We start from the raw sequence: 20,993 nt of genomic DNA, 5'->3' as shown, positions 1-20,993 counted from the left end.
GATATGACTCAGACAGTTTCACAGGTAGTAAGTGACAGAATTAGTAGAACCCCGACGCATCTGCGTGCAAAGCTCGCTTTTGAAAATCACGTTACTGACTAAGAATCTCTTCTCATTCCTGAATTTAACAGAAGACAGTAAAGACCGGTCAAATTGAGTGAAGCAATTGTCTCTTCTTTTTTTGTCTGTATCAATCTTTGTTACAGATGAAGACATTGAGAGCACAGTGTTCATCAAGATATTATTTGTCAGTATGATACCACCAACAAATAGTGGTGGGACAGAAATGAATTTTGAAGTGGAAGCTATCAGATGCCCAAACCTAAGAACCCTCAGCTATGTCCAAAGCCAGCCATTGTGGCTTTCTCTCCCATTCCAGCATTCCCAGCTATGCTTCCTGTTGCATCTCCCCACTCAAAACATTCCAGGGAACTGGACTTTGGTCTGAATGCCCATCTTCCCTTCACTGATGCTCCAGTGGATCTGAAAAATCAAAGAGTCGGAAGAAGATAACCAGTTTCCTGGCTGCTGAACTGCCCCTTCAACCATGGGTCAGCAGCCTGGCCACTCAGCATCTCTTTCGCCTCAGGGACTCCTGTATTAGTTTTAATGTGTTCTGTCCTAAACATCTCTATCAGAGATTAACTCATGATGGGCATTAGCTGGGGGGCATTGTGAGCAGGTGAAGAATCATATCAGTTAAGGACGACCCTACATAAAAAGAGAGAGAGAGAGAGAATTTAAAGTATGCATACCTGGCACACCTTAAATTGGGCATATCTGGGGGTGGGGGTAGGGGTGGGGTGAGGGTGGGGTGGAGGATGAGAAGCATGTGTGCAGCGGGAAAGTGGAGTAACAGCCGGAAGGCTCTTATGGAGTTGGCCAAGCAGACCTTCACATGAGCATGGGGTGGGGGAGTATTAGTTATAACAATGGGGATTGAATGTCCTGCCAGCACTGTGGAGCGGACACTTGGAACTTATAACATTTGATTTGGAGAAAGAAAAGAAATGTGATTCTCACACCCAGTATGAAGGCGTGCACAGCACTTGTTACAAATATTTAGGCACAGAACAGCAAGCAATCACAAGCTACAGTATCCAGATTGCTTTCAAGGACACAGGCTAAGAACTGTAAGAGATGGACACTCAAAATGAAATGTGATCTTGGCATCAAAATATTTACTTTGGATTATTTGTTTAAACTCTGCCAGACAGCCAAGACAATATCTCTTTTAATTTTTTTTTGGTTTGGCTTTTTTTTTTTTCTGAGACAGGGTTTTTCTGTGTGGCTCTGGCTGTCCTTGACTCACTTTGTAGACCAGGCTGGCCTCAAACTCACAGAGATCCATCTGCCTCTGCCTCCTGAGTGCTGGTTCAAGGTGTGCATACCCAGCAACTTCTTAAAGAATTAGAAATAGAGTTGTTCTCTTTCTGGTCAAGAGTTTCATTAGGAAAAGAAAGGGCAGGTATGGTGGCACACAACTTTAATCCCAGCTCTCAGTAGTAAGGGGTAGGTGGATGTCTGTGTGTTCAAGGCCAGCCTGGTCTACAAAGCAAGTCCAGGAGAGCCAGGGCTATTATACAGAAAACCCTGTCTTGAGAAACAAACAAACAAACAAACAAAGCATTGTACAACCAAGTTTTGTTTAAAAAATTGCATGATTGGGAAAGAAAGATGGGGCTGAGGATGTATCTCAGTTGATAATGAGAAAACTCTGGGTTAATCCCCAGCACTGCATGGTAGTTTATGCGTGTAACCCCAGGACTGGAAGCAGGAAGACCAAAAAATCCTCAGCTACATAGCAAGTCTGAAGTCAGCCAAGGGTAGATGAGACACTTTTAGAAGAAAGAAAAGGGGGCAGAGGAGAAAGAGGCAGAAAGGGAAGGGAAGGAAGGTGTGTCTCTGTATAGTAACTGCTATATTCTTTTTACTTGCCTGTTTCTTTTTCAAATTCCTATGTCATGAAAATGTACCTATATGTGTATTCATGTACTATATATAAAGAGAGAAAATAATAAAATTTAATTTTCACAGAAGGAACCAGGTATCCTAGCTCTAGTCCCAGAATTCAGGAGGCTGAGGTATGTTAGACCCTGTCTCCAAAGAAAGAAGGAAAGGAAAGAAGGGAGGGAGGAAGGATGAAAGAAAAAAGGAAGAAAGAAGGAAAGGAAAGAAAAAAGAAATCAAAGAGAGAGGGGAGGGGAAGAGCGTAGAGAAGGGAGAGAAAAGGTGAGCCAGGACTGATGGCATTTGGAAGACAGACAAGAAATAGCCTGGGCTATCTATGATAAGACCCTACATAAAAGAGAGAGAGAGAGAGAGAGAGAGAGAGAGAGAGAGAGAGAGAGAGAGAGAAAGAGAGAGAGAGAATTTAAGGTGTGTATACCTGGCACACCTTAAATTGGGCATATCTGTCACTGCCTGTCCTCAAATTAAATTTTATTTTCAACTTGATACAATTTAGAGTCAACAGGGAAGAGAGACCCTCAATTAAGAAGTGCTTTGGTCAAACTGGACCATTCCGTGAGAGACTGTGTAGACTGATACTTGATGTGGGAGGGCACAGCCAAACGTGGGCAGCACAATCCCTAGGCAGGTGGGGCTGTGATATAAGAAAACCAGCTAAGCAGGAGCCTGTAAGCAGCGTTCCTCTGTGGTTTCTGCTGCAGTTCCTGCCCAAGCTCCTGTCCCAGTTTTCCTCAATGACTCTGGAACTGGGACTGTGACCTGGAAGTGGAAGCCCCCCCCCATTCCCCTAAGTTGCTTTTGGTCAGAGTTATTTTATCTCTGAAAGAAAGAAAATGAATACTGCCTCATACTTGGCTTACATGATATTTTTTGTTTTGTTTTGGAGACAGAGTTTTTTTTTTTTTTTCTATGTAGCCTTGGCTGTCCTAGAACTCAATTTGTAGACCAGACTGTCCTCGAACTCACAGAGATCTTCCTTCCTCTACCTCCTGAGTGCTGGGATTAAAGGGTAAACCTTGACAAGGCTCACCCATGTTTCCAGGTTACATCCTCAGGATAAAATAGAGATTTTCAAAATCAACAGGAAGCCCATCCAACTGAATGAAATTAGTTACCACATGGCCAGACAGGAATTGACATCAACTCTAAGTCAAGGGAAAGAATAGATGAAATATGAGAATGAGCCAAGATGTGTGTAAAATGAGGGTGGAGACCTGCAGGGTTGTTCAAGAGTTCTAAATGCAGTCATGCTGTCAGGGTAACAAGCTTCTGTGGCTTCCTGGAGGAGATAGGGTTTGGCAAGTTCAGGGGAGAAAGGGCTTCCATTAGGAGATGCAAGCTAAAATATCACTTAATGCCAGTGAAATGTCCTGTCCAGGGACACTGGCTAGTTCCTATAGAATCACAACAACACAGAGAGTACCCAAGATGAGCACTGTTCATCATACTGTCCTCTTCCCATCACTCAGAATGGCTAACACATTTTTTTCTTCTTCCAATAGCCTCCTTATTGTTGTCCTAGCCCCAAAGTCAGCTTCCTGTATAAAAGCTAATCCTTGACATGTTTGAATGTATCCTCTAGGACTGTATGGTTGAATGCTTAGTCATCAGGGAGTGGTGCTATTTGAAAGGATTAGAAGGATTAGGAACCTTATTGGGGGGTAGGTGTGGCCTTGTTGGAGGAAGTGTGTCACAGTGGGCAGGGAGGGCTTTGAGGTTTCAAAAACCCATGCCAGTCTCTCTACTGATCAGGACAGAGCTCTTAGCTACTGTTTCAAAGCCTGTCTGCATGCTGCTGTGCTTGCCATCATGATGGTCATGGACTAAACCTCTGAAACTGTAGGCCAGGCCCAATTCAATGCCTTATTTTTATGAGTTGCCTTGATCATGGTGTCTCTTTTCAACAATAGAAGAGCGACTAAAACAGAAATTGATACCAATGGCATATAGTTTACTACCCATATTGTTTTATAGTCAAAATAATTAGAAATAACTGAATGGCTACTGTCAACCTAACACATTGCCACTTGTATGGAGAAAAAGGAAATTTCTGTCAGTTTCGTATGGTTCAGCTTAAGGTTCACATTTATGGCTTTATGTTATTTATACTAGATCATCTCATTTAATTCCCACAATAGCCATGTAAAATGATCCTAATTTTATAGATAGGCAAAGTGAGATTTGGAAATTTTAAATAATTTACATAGCATTTGACAGGCTCATGGGCTTACTAAGTAGCAATAAACTGGCCTCTACTTTTCATTCCCCTGCCTCCTGGGATAGCAGGCATGAAAAACCATGCCTAGCCACCTTCTGTCTTTTGTTTCTGCCTTTGAGACAGTCTTACTGGATAGCTTGTATTGGCCTCAAAGTCTCCTATGTAGCCCAGACTGGCCTCAAATAATAACCTTTGTTTTTTAGCTCCTTGAGTTCTGGAATTACCACCATGCAAACCACACATATTTTCCTCCATTTTTTTTTTTTTTTTTTTTTTTTGGTAATAACATATATCTTTGTGTTGGTAGATTATCCTGCTTTCTGGAACCGTCCTGAACACGCTGCCGTCCTTCCTACAGGAGTTTGATTCTAGGCACCCATATCAAGTGTTCACAACTGCCTGTAACTCTAGCTCCATGGTATCCAACTCCCTCTCTGTCCTCTGTGGGGCACCAGCACACACATGCACAGACATGCATGCAGATATATACATTAAACAAAAATAAAATAAATATTTTTTTAAGAAGCCAAAATATCTAACTATGGGGACTTATTTGTCTCTCAGGGGCATAGGTGAATATCCTCAGTATTTTTAATTTTCACAATTCAGGGTACTTGTCTGGGATTTAGTAGTTGGAAACTAAAATAGGTATTGTTGGTGTATAGGATGGCCTCCTTCAATGAAGAATTAGGAACTCTTGCTGTTGAGATGCCGCCACAGCACAGAAGAATATTCTGCAGTCATTATAGTAAATGAAAAGTACCTTTGAAAGACATTCATGATACTCAGAAAAGGTAGAAAACAAAACATGTTACAATCTGGTATGAGTAAGAATTCTAAAAACCTTTAAATATGCAAAAAGTTTTAATTTTTATTTTCTCTTTTGTCTTCCCATATTTTCTAAAGTTTAGTAGTCAAGAACATGTAAAACTTATAAATAAAAACTTTTTAAAATGCTGAACATCAAGGATGTGCCAGACGACCCTGGAACAAACCCTGAGAGCTCTTGGCCCTCACCTTCCAGTGCAGTGAAGTCAGAGTCCAGTGGGGAGGACAAGAGAGAGAAACCAAGAGAACTTCTGGAAGGAATAAACACAATAAACGGAACAGAATGGGATGACAGGCAGGAACCGGAGAAAGGCAATGTGGTGCTTCCTTGGGCTAAGATAACAAGACATGGCGAGCGATACTAAAACCCTACAGTCTGCAGACTGGATAAAACTGGGAAAGAGCATTTGAACAGGGTGTTCCAGTGAGTTATGGTGTCTGGTTTGGAGACATTCAGATTGTCATATGGACTGTCAGAGCAGGAAGCACCCTTTTCTTTTCCTCTTTAAAAACATTAATAGATAAGTAAACTGTGGCTTGTTCATCCCATTAATAGAACGCTGAAGAGTAGGGAGAATGAATGAACTACTATCACACGTGACGATACAGATGAAAATCACAAACACGCTGAACCTGTGCAGAAGTCACAGTGTTTACCACTGGGTGGAAAGGAGCACCTTTGTACATAGTACTAAATGGGTGCAATGCCCCCAAGAATTTATTACACTCCTCAACGAAGGAAGTAATCTGCTTTACAATAAAGTCCCTTTACAAAGTTCAAAGGGCCTGCAACTGTTTATAGTCACGCATTTCACAGCGTTTATAAGACACTGTTCACAGCACATGGCTGTCATGGAACCCAAAATGAGGTTCAGCCAGAAAAGGAATGCTTTCTCCTATCGCCGTTCATGCAGGAGAGGCACATTGACAAGAATTCTGGTGTTTCTAGAGTCTCTGGAGTTGATGGCCCACAACTGTGCTCTTCTGATTAACAACCCAAGGAAGCACAGGCTAGAGTTAGAAAACTCACATTAAAGCACTAGGAGAAAGATCAAATTGAACAGAAATAGACTTTTAAAGGTGAGCCTCTCTGGAAAGGGACACAACCACACTGTGAACCACAGGTTACCTCTGAGCAGTTAGGATTACATTGTCCTTTTGCATTATTTCCTACAGGGAGCATGTGCTGTTTTGTTTTTTTTTTTTTTTGTAATAAAAGAATAACTATTGAAGGTGTTTTTTTCTTTTTAATAAATGCCCTTAGTATACTAAAATTAGAACATCATTAAAAATCCAAACCCAAGAAAGACTTGTGTGCAGAAATTATGAAATCAGGGCCAAGAAGTGGTTAGACTATAATATACCTGTGTACATTGATACAAGCAGCCTGGCAACAACCATGGCAACTGAAGCCCCACACTTGGGAGACTTAGGGAAAAGGGGAATGAGTGTGGGGTGGTTAGCTTTATTTGTTAAATCGAAATGATCTAGAGCCACCTGGGAAGACTGTCTCAGTGAGGGATCATCCACACTGGATTGACCTGTGGCATATCTTTTTGGGGAGTTATCTTAATTACAAGAAACGATGTAGAAGACAGCCTACTTAGGCAACACTATTCCCTAGGCAGGGGTCCTGAACTGCAGGAGAACAGATAAATTAAGCCAAGCACAAGCAAGCCAACAATCATTGGTGAATTCATCCTCTCTCTGCTCTGGATTGTGGATGTGATGAGACCGGTTGTCTCAAGCTCCTGCTGCTATAGCCCTCCAACCCCACCACCCCCCGCAAGTGATGTCTTCTGATTGTCCGAGAAGTCAAACAAATCTCCTAAAGAGTGATTATCAGGCATTGATGTCACAGGTCCAAAGAAAGCCACTGAGGGCAGAGAGGACACATTTGCAGGTAGACAGTAGGCTGCCTTGCTGGTGCCTGCTGCATCTCTGTACGGGGGATGTGCAGTGTGGATGTGTGTCCCCTCCACTCTTATCAGACCAGGGTGAAAAGGAGCCACAGCTGCTCTCACAGGCCCCGGTGGCATCTGGAACATGCTGATCCTCATCATTCTTACTCTCGGGAAGCATTAATAACTTAATCCCTCAGCTTGCTCCTGCTCCTGTGTGGCCTCCTCAGTGAGATTTACAGACAGGACCCAGAGAAGTGCAGATTGAGGCGGGACACATCAGACTCAATTTCCTGGGAAACTGCCCTGGAAAGGCTGGAACCTGAGCCCCTCCTTGGGAGAAGTTATAAGGAGTTCCAGCCATGGGTGAGGTGACAGCAGAGGAGGTGGAAAAGTTCCTGGACTCAAATATTGGCTTTGCCAAAAAATACTATAATTTTCACTACCGGGGGAAGGTCATTTCAGAGCTCCTTGGGGCCAAGGAGGCAGCAGTGGACTTTAGCAACTACCACGATGTGAATAGTGTGGAGGAGAGTGAAATCATCTTTGACCTTCTGCGGGACTTCCAGGAGAATTTGCAGGCTGAGAAATGCACATTCAACGTCATGAAGAAGCTCTGCTTCCTCCTGAGGGCTGACCGCATGAGCCTGTTCATGTACAGGGCCCGCAATGGCATCGCGGAGCTAGCCACCAGGCTCTTCAATGTCCACAAGGATGCTGTCCTGGAGGACTGCTTGGTGATGCCTGACTCTGAGATCGTCTTCCCTCTGGACATGGGTGTCGTGGGCCATGTCGCACACTCCAAAAAGCTTGCCAATGTCCCCAACACAGAAGAGGTATGCTCTCCCCGAAAGAGAGATATACGGGGATATATGTGGGAAAAAAGGTGGGGATATAAGGCTTCCTAGGGTCTGGGGTCCACGTGGGTTGGGTTGCTGCTGGCCACTAAGCCTGGGCTGGTCACAGCATGAGACCACTTTCTATTTATCGACAATTCCTAGAACATTTTATTTAGAAAAAAAAAATACTCAAAACTGTCAGGAATTTAAAATACTACAAAAGAAATGTATATCTTTCATTCACATTTGCCAGTTGTTAACATCTTACCTCGTCACATCTCCTTCTCTTTCTATTTTTGTGACCTACTAGAAGGAAGTTGCAGACACACCCTTTTGTCCATGCCTTCTGTCTATATTTCTAGAGCAGGACATTTCTTCCATATCCACAGGAGATGGTGGAATTTGGGGTGCATAACATTCACACAACACAATCACCTTCAGTTCATAATCAGCACTTTCCAGCTGTCTCACGTATACTACTGTAGCCCTGCCTCTTTAGCCCGCTCCCATCAGAGACCATCCCTCAGTCTGTCTTTGTTTTCTGGAAGGCTGGTGTATTTGAAGAAATATTTTATGGCAAGTTAGACAAATCCACAAATATTCTACAGAAATCCTTCCATTTCGGCTTATCTAACCCACCACCACCTTTCTCTCTGTCATATATTTGCCAGAGTGTAGAGTGTTTGTTTGTTAGATCAAATTTACTATTCTCCGTGTGAGGAAGGAGGAAAGGAGACAGAGAGAGAGAAAAGGAGAGAGAGAGACAGAGAGACTCATTTGGCATCCCAGGCTGGCCTAGAAGTCCCTGAGTAGGCCAGGCTGGCCTCAAACTCTTAGCAATCCTCATGTCTCAGCTCCCTGAGTGCTGGGATTATAGGCATGAGCTACCATGCCAGGTTGTCTGACATACCTTCACAATTAGACTGGGTTTCAAGCTAATTGAATAGGGTTAGGGCTATTAGATTGGGTTTTTGCAGAAGCATCACTAAGGCAATGCTATTTTTCTTCATATTTTATACCAGGAAACATGGAGCCAATGTTCCATTACTGAAAATGTTAACATTGATAACTTGTTCATTCTCCGAAAATTCTAACAGGCTAGAGAATCACTGAGAGTTCTAAGCCAGCATGAGCTACGAAGTCAAGTCTCAGGCCAGGCTGGGCTACAGAGTGACCAGCTCTAGGCAGAGAAAAATGAGGTCAATTTCCTTGCGTGTCTACTTGGCAACCAGGACTAAGGCATTTGGGAGGAGTCTTGCTGGATACAGTTTGTCTCTTTTCACTTATCTCCAAGCTTTGGCACGTTCTTCCTCCACACAGTCTTATGCAATATCTCACTTGACCTTGCAGATGAGAACATGGAAACTCTTGCTCAGGGTTACACAGGTGTAAAGTACAGATGGAATTTAAACTCAGGTACTCTGGCCTTGAACCCCTGCCACTTACCCTCTACCACTTCCTGAGAACATACATAGCCATGGCAAATCATTTAGCCTATGCTTCTTAAATGCTTTATAAAATGCTTTATAAAACATTGATAGCACTCTTTTTTTTTTTTTTTTTTTTTTTTTGCCTCCTACATGTTGGAATTACAACCGGGCTATCATACCTCCGCAGCTTTTTAGGTACTGGGACTATTGATTCTGGATCCAGACTTGTACGATAGCTACTTTGCCCTCTGAGCTGTTTCTCCAGCCTCCTGACACAAAGCCTGTATGAGTAGTTTCTGTTCCTTATTGCAACCTCATGGCTGTTAGTAAGGCTCTATTCTAAGTGACAGATCCACACCGCATCTGTGTGGACTATGGAAGAGAATCTAACCTTGCCCATCTGGAGTTTTCCTTTCAGATTCTTTCAGTCCCTGCTAAGCGCTGAGCCCTCGGAGGCCTTGGTGTTGTGGATCTGAGGATTTGAGAAGGCCTTCTGATTCCAGAAGACCTAGGGCTAACAGTGTGATGAGCCTCTGTGCTGACCTGTTATTTTCTGTTCAGCTCTCAAAGTTCATCCTTGCAGCCACACCCATCCTTTCCCAGAAGTCTTTGGGTTTGGGGCAGTGTCCCTGGTATGCGTGACTCAGGCCTGCATGTAAATTCATCCAAGACAAGGAAGTCCTGCTTGATCAGCATTTGCATGTTGCTTGCTGCTATTCTACTTGGGAAATCTTACTCAGTTCTAGGATCTGAGTTAGACATGATCTTTCAAACTAGAAATTCAAACTAGAAGTTAAGTGGAGGAGATGATGGTGTGGACTGGGGTCTGAGTTGTCTCTGGATATCTATAAAGTTACATTTTTGAGACTTCAGTGCCCTAAAAAGTCTGGGAATGCTTACAGTCATTGCATTGTTGGGATGTAATGCTACAGACTCATTTTCCTGGGGCTCACCTGTACTTTTGCACCCCTGGAAAATCCCTGCTCATTCTTGTGCTCTTCATGAAAGACTTGAGATCAGCATTGCCAAGTAAAATGGAAGATGACCGGCTAAGTCTGGATTTTAAATAACAAAGAGTAAAGTTTTAGTATAAGTATGTTCCATGAAATATTGAAGATATGCTTACGACTAAAAATAATTATTTATCATATACCTGAAATTCAGATTTAACTTGACATCCTGTGTCTGTTGTTGATATGTTGTTGTAGTTGATAACCAGCATTAATTTGTAGCAGTCTTATAGCATGCAATTTTAATTTTCTTGTTTCTCCTGAGACTTGTTTTGTGTCCCATTATATGCTCAGTTTTGGAGACAGTTCCATGAGGTGTGAAGAAGAAGATATATTCTTTTTTTAAAAGATTTATTTATTTGTTGTATATACAATGTTCTGTCTGCATGTACACCTGCATGCAAGAAGGCTTCAGATCTCATTATACATAGTTGTGAGCCACCATGTGGTTGCTGGGAATTGAACTCAGGACCTCTGGAGGAGCAGCCAGTACTCTTAACCTCTGAGCCATCTCTCCAGCCCAGAAGGTATATTCTTTTGTGTTTGGGTGAAATGTTTTGTAAATATGTTAGGTCCATTTAGTTCATTGTGTCACTTAGCTCCAGTATTTCTCTGTTTAGTTTTTGCCTAGATGGCTTGTCTGTTGGAAAAAGTTTGGTATTGGAGTTTCCCACCCCATGAGGTGGCTGTCTCCATCTCTTTTCTTTACTGCTTGTCTCTGACACCTCGTCCAGCGCCTGGGGTAGAGTAGAACACTCACCCAATTAATGAGTGAGTGAACAGTGGTCAGCCACTCTTCTTCAGCACCAATTCCATTTCTGAAGGCTGAACCTATGACTTCAGGCCTGAAGAGACCGTCACAGCTGAGAGAAGGGTCCCAGGGAGACTCTCAGGTCTACTCTGCCTCTGTTCTTTCCTTTCTGGAGACTCATACTTGGCCTACTAGACAGGAGAGAAATCTCAAGGAGTACCTAAACCATCACTCTGATTTCACTGCAGGGAAAATCGAGGCAGTACACTAAATAACTACTGAAGCCAATCACAGGCAAGCTTCTCCATCTTGGGGTCCACCCTATGGTCAGGGACTGATTCACATTGTAGTTTGAACTGGGGGTTCATATTTAGCATGATATCCCACCATGCTGTGAGTACCGAGAAAGAGCAACCTCACGTTACTCGTTGTCTTAGTTCCTTTTCCTGTTGCTGTGTAAAAATACCCTGACAAAAGCAACTTAAAGGAGAAAGGGTTTATGCTCTCTCACAGCCAAGGTTACAGTCCATCTTGGTAGGGAAATCAAGGCAGGGAGGAGTTGGAAGCAGCTGGTCACAAAACATTCATAGTCATGAAGCAGAGAATGATAAATGGATGTGTGCTGCTCAATGTTCTTTCTCCACTTACATGGTCCAGAATCCCAGCCAAGGAATAGTGCCACCCACAGTGGACAGGTCTTCCCATCTTAATTAGCGACAAAAATAACTCCCCACAGGTCTTGTCATATCCAGTGCATAACACACAGCCAAGGCTCAATAAATACAAATGAATGAATGAGTCAGCCAAGTAATCAGTGAATAAATCAACAGATAATGAATGGGTAGAACAGCTGTGCTACTCATCAGCAAGGGATTTCCCCATGAATGAGAAGGGACAGCTCTGTTTGGCAGATTTGATAATGCATGTAAGTTGTCTGGCTCCTAGCAGCATTCAGTAAGCAACAGATTCTATAAACAGATCCCGGCATGAGTCCAACAGCCAGCATTCAGTATTAAGTGCTTGAAAGGAGGGACTGAGGAATAGGGAATGAGAAGCAGAATTTCACTTCACTTTAAATCTAGGCATGAGGGTATATACCTGAAATCCCAGCATTCAGGAGGCCCCACTGGGCTATGCAGTAAGTTCTAAGCCAGTTGCATATATGTAGAAACTCTGTTGCACAACAAACCAAGGAATAAATGAATGAATGAAATTCTGAGGCTCATATCTCCAACTTTGTGCCCTCCATTCTTCTCCTCCTTCCCAATACTTTAGATGCACAGATCTTTTCTTCAAGTCTTCTTAGTTAGGGTTTTATTGCCATGAAGAGACACCATGACCACAACAGCTCTTATAAAGGAAAGCATTTAATTGGGGCTGGCTTACAGTTTAGAGGTTTAGTCCATTATCATCATAGCAGGAAACATGGTGGCACACAGGCAGACTTGGTGCTGAAGAAGGAGCTGAGAGTTCTACATCTGGACCTTCAGGCAGAAAGGAAAGACTGAGACACACTTCCCTCAACAATGCCACACCCACTCCAACAGGGCCACACCTCCTGATAGTGCCACTTCCTATGGGACTAAGGGGGCCATTTTTGTTCAAACTACCACATCTTCCAAGCCCATACCCAGCTCTAGGACTTTGTAGTCATTATGCCTCTCCTAGGAATGAATGCACACCCTCTGCCTCAGGCTCCCAGCTCAGAGCTCCAGGCTAGCCTTCCTGGTTCCCATTCAAACCCAAGCAGCTTCAGCCTGCCACCCTCCCCAGCAACTCCCCAATCCCATCCCTACTGGTAGGGTATTCCTGGTTTATTCCTTCAGAGCAGATTATCTCAGGCTGCAGGGAGAGTGCTGAACTGTCTTCTTTTTTCTTTTTCTGTCTCCTCTAACTGTATGTTTTATGACGATAAAAGTCTGTTGTTCTCTGCAATAGCCCCAGGGTTCAGAGCAGCCCCTCACCCAGAAAACATTCTGCCAATCCTTCCTGGATCATTGATGACTTGGGCCTTCCTTATCCATGTCTCTTGTGCCTGAGCTTTAAAATCAATGGTTTGGGGCCAAGGAGATTGCTCAGTAGATCAGACAGCTTGCTGAAAAACATGAAGACTTGAATTCAAATCCCTAGCATTTATACACACACAAAATGGTCAGCTATGGCTATCTGTGCCTACAACCTTAGCACTGGGGGGGACAGAGGACATGCATATCCCTAAGACTCAGTGACCAACCTAGCCAAACTGATTGGCTCCAAGTTCAATGGGAGACCTTGTCTCAAGATGTTCTCTTTTGGCTTCCACTTCAATCCAGCACAGACACACACACACACACACATACACACACACACACACACACACTCATGCTACTTTGGGGGTATTTGTTATGGTATGGATACAGGGATGACAATGCTTGTGTAGACTCCAGTCATTTGGGAGCTGGAGTGTTCATGAGAAGTCCCTTGGCTGAGAACTCTCTCAGTGTGTGCGACAGTTAATAGAATCCACGTGACAGGATCTCAATTCACCTCACAGACAGACCTCTGGGCGTGTCGGTGAGGGAGTATTTTGATCAGATTAACCGAGGTAAGAAGGCCCACCGTAAATGTGGGCAGCGCCATTGCCATGGGCATAGATTTCAGACGGTATAAAAAGGAGAAAGCAAACAGAGCGTTGCCATTTTTTCCTCTCTGCTTGCTGCAGTGTGATCCGCCTCATATTCCTGCCAACGCAACTTCCCCTCAAACTGGGAGCCAAAATAAGCCCTTTCTCCCATTTATCAGGTATTTGAACACAGCAATGAGAAAAGTGACTAATACACTGGAAAAGAGGGTTCCGGTAGATTTAGAGATATGTCTTAGAGCAGGTGGGGCCACAGTACTGGCTTTCCTTGATGAAGGTGAATACTGCAAAGCTGAACTGACTGAAATGAATCTGAGCATGCCTGACGCTGTGCTCAGGAACTCAGCAGTGTCCTCCGAGAATGTCACAGAGAACTCTCCTTGGCTGAGGCTGCCTTCTAGCTTTTTCTAATCCCCAAATGCTAATCCAAGTGGAACACGACTAGCTTATCATAATTCCTTTACCCTTCACCTATTTGAGCCAAGTTCCCTGACCTTACACCGCTGCCTATTTGTCTAACCTTCCTTTATCTGGAGAGAAATCTTGAAAGACAGAGCATCACCCCAGGAATCTGAGCCGAAGGGAAAGTTCTGCCACCTTAGCTCTAGAAAAGTTCAATAAATTGCCTCTGTAGATGAATCATCCTTCTCAGAACAGTACGCACTGTACATGTTTGGGCTGGCTCGCGTCCCATGGGACATAGCAGTCAGGAAATTTACCATGGTACGGGAGACAGAAAGGTGGCTTCTCTCGACTACAAACAATCCAGCCTCTGTCTCCTCCTCCTGACCACATAGTATCAAAGACTCTAAAGATTTGCCAGGCTGCCTTTGGGGTTGGGAGTCAGGATGTGTGGACCTCTGTGTTCTACAGTTTTCAGTTATGCCTTTACGGCCCATGTTACTGTATTAACTTCTTTTATACTACTATAACCAAATACCTGACAAACAACAGAAGGGGGCCCCTGGGATGGTTCAGCGGCAACCCGAGTCTGATCCCCAGAACCCATGTCAAGGTGGAAAGAGAGAAATTATTGCACAAAGCTATCCTCTGACTGCCGCACAAGTACTGGCACACGTCCCTCACCACAAACATCATGCCTCTCCCATAACGATAATAAGTAATATTTTTGACTGGAGAAAAGAAAGATTGCTTTGGCTCATAGTTTGGGGCTAGTAGTACGTTACGGGGAAGGTGTGAAGGGTCAGAGCAGTTTGTATGGCAGTGCTTGAGCAGAGGAAGAGAATGTCCTGGGTTGGCTTTCCCCACTCCTCTGCCTACTCTAGGTGGTCCACCAGCCCGTGGGATGGTGCCACCTACAGCCAGGGCTGTTTTCCCATTTTGGCAATCCTCTTTGGAAAGTTCCTCACAAACAAACCTCACACAGATTTCTTTCACTACTTTCCTAGGTACTTCTCAACCCAATCAATACAATCAAAATTACTGTTAGTGATTCATCAGTGAGAAGCTTGACTCTTAGCCACTTGGTATAGACATATAGTGGAACTGTAGTACAGATTTGTAGGATCAGGATGGCCACTGGAATGGCCATGTAGACGGTAACCAGCTTCTTATAAGGGGTGAAAATATATGCCTGTGATTTCAGCCTTTGTGGAAGGCTGGGGCAGTAGGATTGAGAGTTCAAGGCTGGCATGGACTACATAGCGAGCCTGTGTCTAAATAAATAAATAAATAAATAAATAGATAAATAAATAAATAAATGGGGAGCTGAAAATAGCAAAGCCTTTTGTTCAATGAGTTGAACCACAGTGTAACTTCTCTGAGGCTTATGTGAGCAGGGCAGAGCTGAGGACAGGTTCAAAATGCTCACAAGGCATCTTAACTTTGAGTTGAAGATCCCCTTTCTATGAGATAGGCTATTGGTCCCTCTCTCATAGGTTGTTGGGAGGATGAAGATGAAGGGATGAGGTGCAGTGCCATGTGTGATGACCACTGGCAGTCATCATGGTCATGTCCCTCACCCCCTCCCATTTAAGCTTCCACCTTGGGCTTTACTGACATGATGTGCTGATCCTCTACAGTCCTTGGTGGGGTACCTCTCAGACCTTCTGATGGATGTTGGAGGTTATATGGTCACCCTGCCCTGGCTAGAGGTCTGAGATGCCTTCATCCCCTTGTCAGTGAGGTATCTGAGATGGCCTCCTGTCCTTGTATTCATTTGCCTCTCTCTGCTTGAACTCTTCCTTCTTTCAGGATGAGCATTTCTGTGACTTTGTGGACAATCTCACAGAGTATCAGACCAAGAGCATCCTGGCTTCCCCCATCATGAATGGGAAGGACGTGGTAGCCATAATCATGGCTGTGAATAAAGTAGATGGACCCCACTTCACCAAGAAAGATGAAGAGGTAAGATTGCTTGAGATACTGCTGAGGAGGCTGTGCTAAACCCATTCTTCCAGATCATGGCATTGCCCAACTTTTCTCTTTGGCTTGGCTTTGCACTCCCCATATATAAGGCATCATGGAGGAAAGCATGGCAGCATGAAGGTAGAGAGCCAGTGGCCTGCCTTGAGCTTCTGAAATCTCAAAGCCCAACCCCAGTCACACACTTCCTTCAATAAGACCACACTTACTCCAACAAGGCCACATGCACCATCCTTTCAAATAATGTCACTCCCTATGAGTCTATGAGGGTCATTTTCATTCAAACCACCTCATTTTTTTTTTTTTTTGGAACATGGGGGTGATTTCACAGTGACTTATAATGAACAGGTGACATATCCCAGTGACTTATCACAGAGACATCAAGTTCAATAAATACTAGCTATTTTTATTACACTCTCATTGACAAGTCACCAAGCATTGTGACTTTTCATTCACAATGTTGTAACAAATGAGGTGTCTGCATTCCATGCTGTGCAAGTTGTAATGGCTGGCAGATGTTTGCTGATGCAGAAGTAGCCAGAAGAAGAGTCCTTCCTTCCTTCTCATCTGCTTCCCTCATGCTGTTTGAATCTGTAGATTCTTCTCAAGTACCTCAACTTTGTGAACCTGCTCATGAAGGTATTCCACCTGAGTTACCTGCACAACTGTGAGACCCGGCGTGGCCAGGTAAGTGGCCTGGCTCCAGAGAGGGGACTGAGCATGTCCTCTACTGAAGCTTAGATGGGGTCAGGGAAGCTGGTGTGAAGGTGCTGGGAACCCCTGAGCTGTGCCTGGTGGGAGTCCCTGGTGTTGGGAAGTGATGGGAACTGCTGAGCTGTCCCTGGTATTGGGAAGTGATGAATGCTTGGAAGGTTGTCTCCTGGAATGGTTACAGGGATTTGGACACTGGCTCACTAAGGAGCTTTCAGGCCCTAACCAAGCTGCTCAGCCTCTCTAGCAGTGTGAATATGTAAGATGGGCCTGGTGGTCATTCCAGCACTCAGGAGGTGGAGGCAGGAGGATCAGAAATTCAAGGTCAGCCTCAGTGACATAGCTAATTCAAGGCCAGACTGGGCTACGCAAGACCTGCTCAAAACAGACAGAACAAAACATGAGGATAATTGTACACACATACGTGCATGAATACATACATACATACATCCATACATATATATCAAATGATTGTTATCAAAATAAATAAGTTAAAATATGTAGGGTACTTATGTTCAACTGTTTGTTATTATTCTTTCTCCTTGTTTTTCAAGACAGGGTTTCTCTGTGTAGCCTTGGCTGTCCTAGACTCACTTTGTAGACCAGGCTGGTCTCTAACTCACAGAGATCCACCTGCCTCTGCCTCCCCGAGTGCTGGGATTACAGGCTTGCACCACCACTCCCGGCTTGCTTGTTATTATTTTATTTTATGGTTTGTTTTTTGAAGTGATGGATATGTACATGCAAGGCAAGCACTCTCCTACTGACCTGCATTCCTAAACCCTGTAATTCCTATTTTTTTAATAACATGAGAATAAAATAAATGGAAAGAGTTGTGCCCAATGTAAGCCAGCTGATTACAGCACCTCTCCAAGTCTCAGTTTTTCTACCTATAAAATGGGGGGAAGAATCTGTTCTCTGGGTTATTGTGAGAGTTAAATGGAATGAAGTAGAAAACTTCACAGAATTGTTATTATTTTCTAAGAAACTTCTACTTTGAACTTCAAAAACTCTGATTATTTCTTTTTCCAACGTCTTCAGATATTGCTGTGGTCTGGGAGCAAAGTCTTCGAAGAGCTCACGGATATAGAGAGACAGTTCCACAAAGCCCTATACACAGTCCGAGCTTTTCTTAACTGTGACAGATACTCTGTAGGCCTCTTAGACATGACCAAACAAAAGGTAAGAAAACCTCAAGGGCAGGCCTTTCCAAGAAACACGTGGTGCTTGAGTACAATCTAGTCAAGAGTTCAACTAACAGGATACAGTCTGGGTGAACCTGGATGGCTGTGAAAGGATTTACATAAGGGGTAGGGAAATAGCTCAGTCAGTAACATGATTGCCTCAAAGCCATGAGTTTAACTCTAGAACTGATGTTAAAGGCAAGTGCCAGGCATAGCACAGGTGTAGAGGTCAGAGGACAACTTTTGGAAGTCAGTTATCTTCTACCATAAGCTCTGGGCATTGAACTCAGGTCATCAGGCTCATGCTGCAAGCACTTTTACCCTAATCCATCCTGTTGCCCTTAGGAGAGTTCTTTGTAAGTCTGGACCCAGGTCTTGGGCTATCTCACAAACATTTTCTCTGTACTCTGTACCTCTCTCTCTTTCTCTCTCTCTCTCCCCTAAAGGTGTGTTTTTGGAGCGTGGTGGTGCATGCTTTTAATCCTAGCACTTGGGAAGCAAAGGCAAGCAAATCTCTGTGAGTTCCAGCCCAGTCTGGTCTACAGAGTGAGTTCTAGGACAGCCAGGGCTACACAGAGAAACCCTTTTTCAAAGCAAAAAAAAAAAAAAAAAAAAAAAAGTATTTTGATGAATGTAAATCTGAGTCATAGTGTAATCAAGTCAGTTTTTTTTTTTTTTTATGGATATTGACTTTTGTGCCCCATTTAAGAAGTCTTTTCCAGCTTCTAAGGTCAGAGAGATATTTCCTTATGTCAATTCATATAAGTTTCGTTTTTGTAGATTTTACATGGAGCTCTATGTATACCAAAAATTTTCAATGTGTACTATAATATAAGATAAATATTACTATTCTGCATGGACACCCACCCAACCAATTCTCTCCTCTGGAAAAGACCCACCCTTCCCTGCTGCCCTTTTGAAAGGTCTACATTTCTTCACTGTCCCATTGAAAAGCCTGTCTTTCCTTGGGCTGGTTTCTGGAATCTCTGTTTGGTTGCACTGATTTATTTCTCTGTTATTCTACAATGCCGTGCCTTAATTTCTTTATGTGTATACAATATCCTGACATACTTTTGTGAAGAAAGCTCTAGGTTTCATGGTTCATGTTAGAGATTTTCACCGTGTTTTATGTTTTTTATACTTTTCCCCTGTGTGTTCTACCCTTTCATACTTTGGGGCTTTAGCTTGAATATTTCTTTTTCTCTACCTGCCAGGCCTGGCAGCAGCCAAATTCTTGATCATCTTGTTCATCAAGAAGAAACATCACATTCTTCTCGTGCATATGCGATATCAAATGCACCATCAAAAAATAGCAAATGGGGCATGGGGCTCCAGGTCTCCAGCTTTCCCTTTCACTTAGATCGGAATTTCTTTCGATTGCCACGACTCTAGGGAAAAAAAAAAGTGCCCAGCGGCACAGAAGGCACAGAGGTTGTGGAGTGTGAACTTCCTGTGAACTCCCTTTTGTTGGTCCTCTGGGTGATATTAGCATAAGCAAACCATCAGGATAAAAGTGCTCAAAGGAACAAAGGAGAGGGTAGCATCTCCACACCTCAATTCAGTGCCTACGGGTTACTGTTTGTCCCTAAGTACTAGCAACAGTTCAGTGATCAGCTGGAGGAAGGACTTCTCTGAAGACTGAGGCATTGACCTTACACAACCTTTGCATCCCTGCATGCAAAGAGCACCAGCAGAGAAGCCACAGGCAAAGCCGGGTAGCCCAGTAGCTTCTCCTGAGCCTTCTTTCAGGGCTCTCTTTTCCCCTCCTTTTCCTTTCTTTCTTGAGAAAAGGTTTCCCGGATCAGAGGCTAGTCCTGAACTTGCTATGCATGGATGACCTTGAACTCCTGATCATCCTGTCTCTACCCACTAAGCCCTGGGATTCCAGGCAAGCCCTTTTGGTGTTTTATGTTGGAACTCAGGGCTTTAGCTATGCTAGGCAAGAGCTCTACCAACCGAACTACCACCCAACTGTCCATTATCTATCCTCTGCTTGTGTCTTTGGCCATGGTAAAAAGGAAAACTTAAGATAAAATAAGTTCTGTAAGGAATGACTCACGAATCAGGCGGTGGCCAGACAGGAAGCCATCAAGAGCTCTGCTCTGCAGCGTGGTCAGCCAGCTCTTCTAGGTTGAATGAAATAAAGTATGTGAATAACTTGATTGGCTGCAATTACACATTTGCCTGATTTAGGTGTGACCTGATCAGTGGGCTGTCTGTGGTTGAGTAAAATGTAACTTGCCATAAAAATACGTCTCTTAGATTATGACTCCTGAGCTGGGGAATGGAGCCCAGCAAATGCCATACCCCTGAGCAATAGCTCCAGGCACAGCCCCAGTCCCAGTTCCCGCCTTCGGTGGTTATAGAGGGACATGTGTTGTAGTACAGGAGCCCAAGTACAAAGTCAGGCCCAGGTGCATGCCATGTGTATGGCATGAAATAGCTTTTAGGGTCTTTTGAATTTTTTTCACAACACTCTAACAGTTAAAGGCAGCATTTCTGGAGCTGACAGTGGGATCGTGTAATGTATTTTGGGACCTTATGTTTCTCACCTCTGCTGTTTTCATGACACCCCTTTCTGATTGGCACTGGCCTGGTTGTGCAGCTGCGGCCTCATTGCTCTAATAAGTCTCCTCCAGATGCTTGGATTTTTTTTTTTTTTCCGTAGAGAACGTACTTTAAAAAAAGGTTTGTGTGTGTTAACGTGTGGGTGGGGGTGTGTACATGTCACCCTCTGTGGAGTCAGAGGACATCTTTGGGTGTCAGTCTCAGTCAGGTTGGTTAGACAGGGTCTCTTATGTTTGCTATTGCATGTGACAGGCTAGCTGGCTGGAGAGCTTCCAGGAATCCTTCTGCCTCCACTTCCCCTTTTGCTCTAAGAACACTGAAATTACAAACATGTGCTACTGTGCCCTACTTTACCTGGGATCTAAGGATTTGAACTTGGCTCCTCAGACTTCCAGAGCAAGCACTTTTACCGACTGAGCCATCTCCTCAGCCCCAAGACCTCCTTTCCTGGTCTCCTGTCCTATAACACTGGGGACCCTCTAAGTCCTTACTCATATTTTGGCCTATTAGACGTATCTGTTTTTTCAATATTTAACAAACATGATTATTCTGATTCTGTTCTTCCAATCAAGCTTAG

At 43.8% G+C, this 20,993-nt stretch overlaps 1 protein-coding gene across 2 annotated transcripts in view; it reads left to right on the top strand.

Annotated features, from left to right (window-relative positions):
• The first annotated feature begins 7,280 nt into the window (after window positions 1–7,280).
• Window positions 7,281–20,993, top strand: part of Pde6a (phosphodiesterase 6A) — a 62,923-nt gene continuing 49,210 nt past the window's right edge. The window contains exons 1-4 of one of the 2 annotated variants that reach the window (XM_021633706.2): window positions 7,281–7,754; window positions 15,783–15,935; window positions 16,551–16,640; window positions 17,706–17,846. In XM_021633706.2, coding sequence (XP_021489381.1) covers window positions 7,281–7,754; window positions 15,783–15,935; window positions 16,551–16,640; window positions 17,706–17,846 — 858 coding nt within the window. The remainder of the gene's footprint in view (window positions 7,755–15,782; window positions 15,936–16,550; window positions 16,641–17,705; window positions 17,847–20,993) is intronic. The other variant, XM_060377211.1, reaches the window with a different exon arrangement.

Source organism: Meriones unguiculatus, chromosome 2 (assembly GCF_030254825.1).
Source record: "Meriones unguiculatus strain TT.TT164.6M chromosome 2, Bangor_MerUng_6.1, whole genome shotgun sequence".
Lineage (NCBI taxonomy): Eukaryota > Metazoa > Chordata > Mammalia > Rodentia > Muridae > Meriones > Meriones unguiculatus.
The sequence above is the reverse complement of the archived record's forward strand: the minus strand, read 5'-3'. Positions and strand labels throughout refer to the sequence as shown.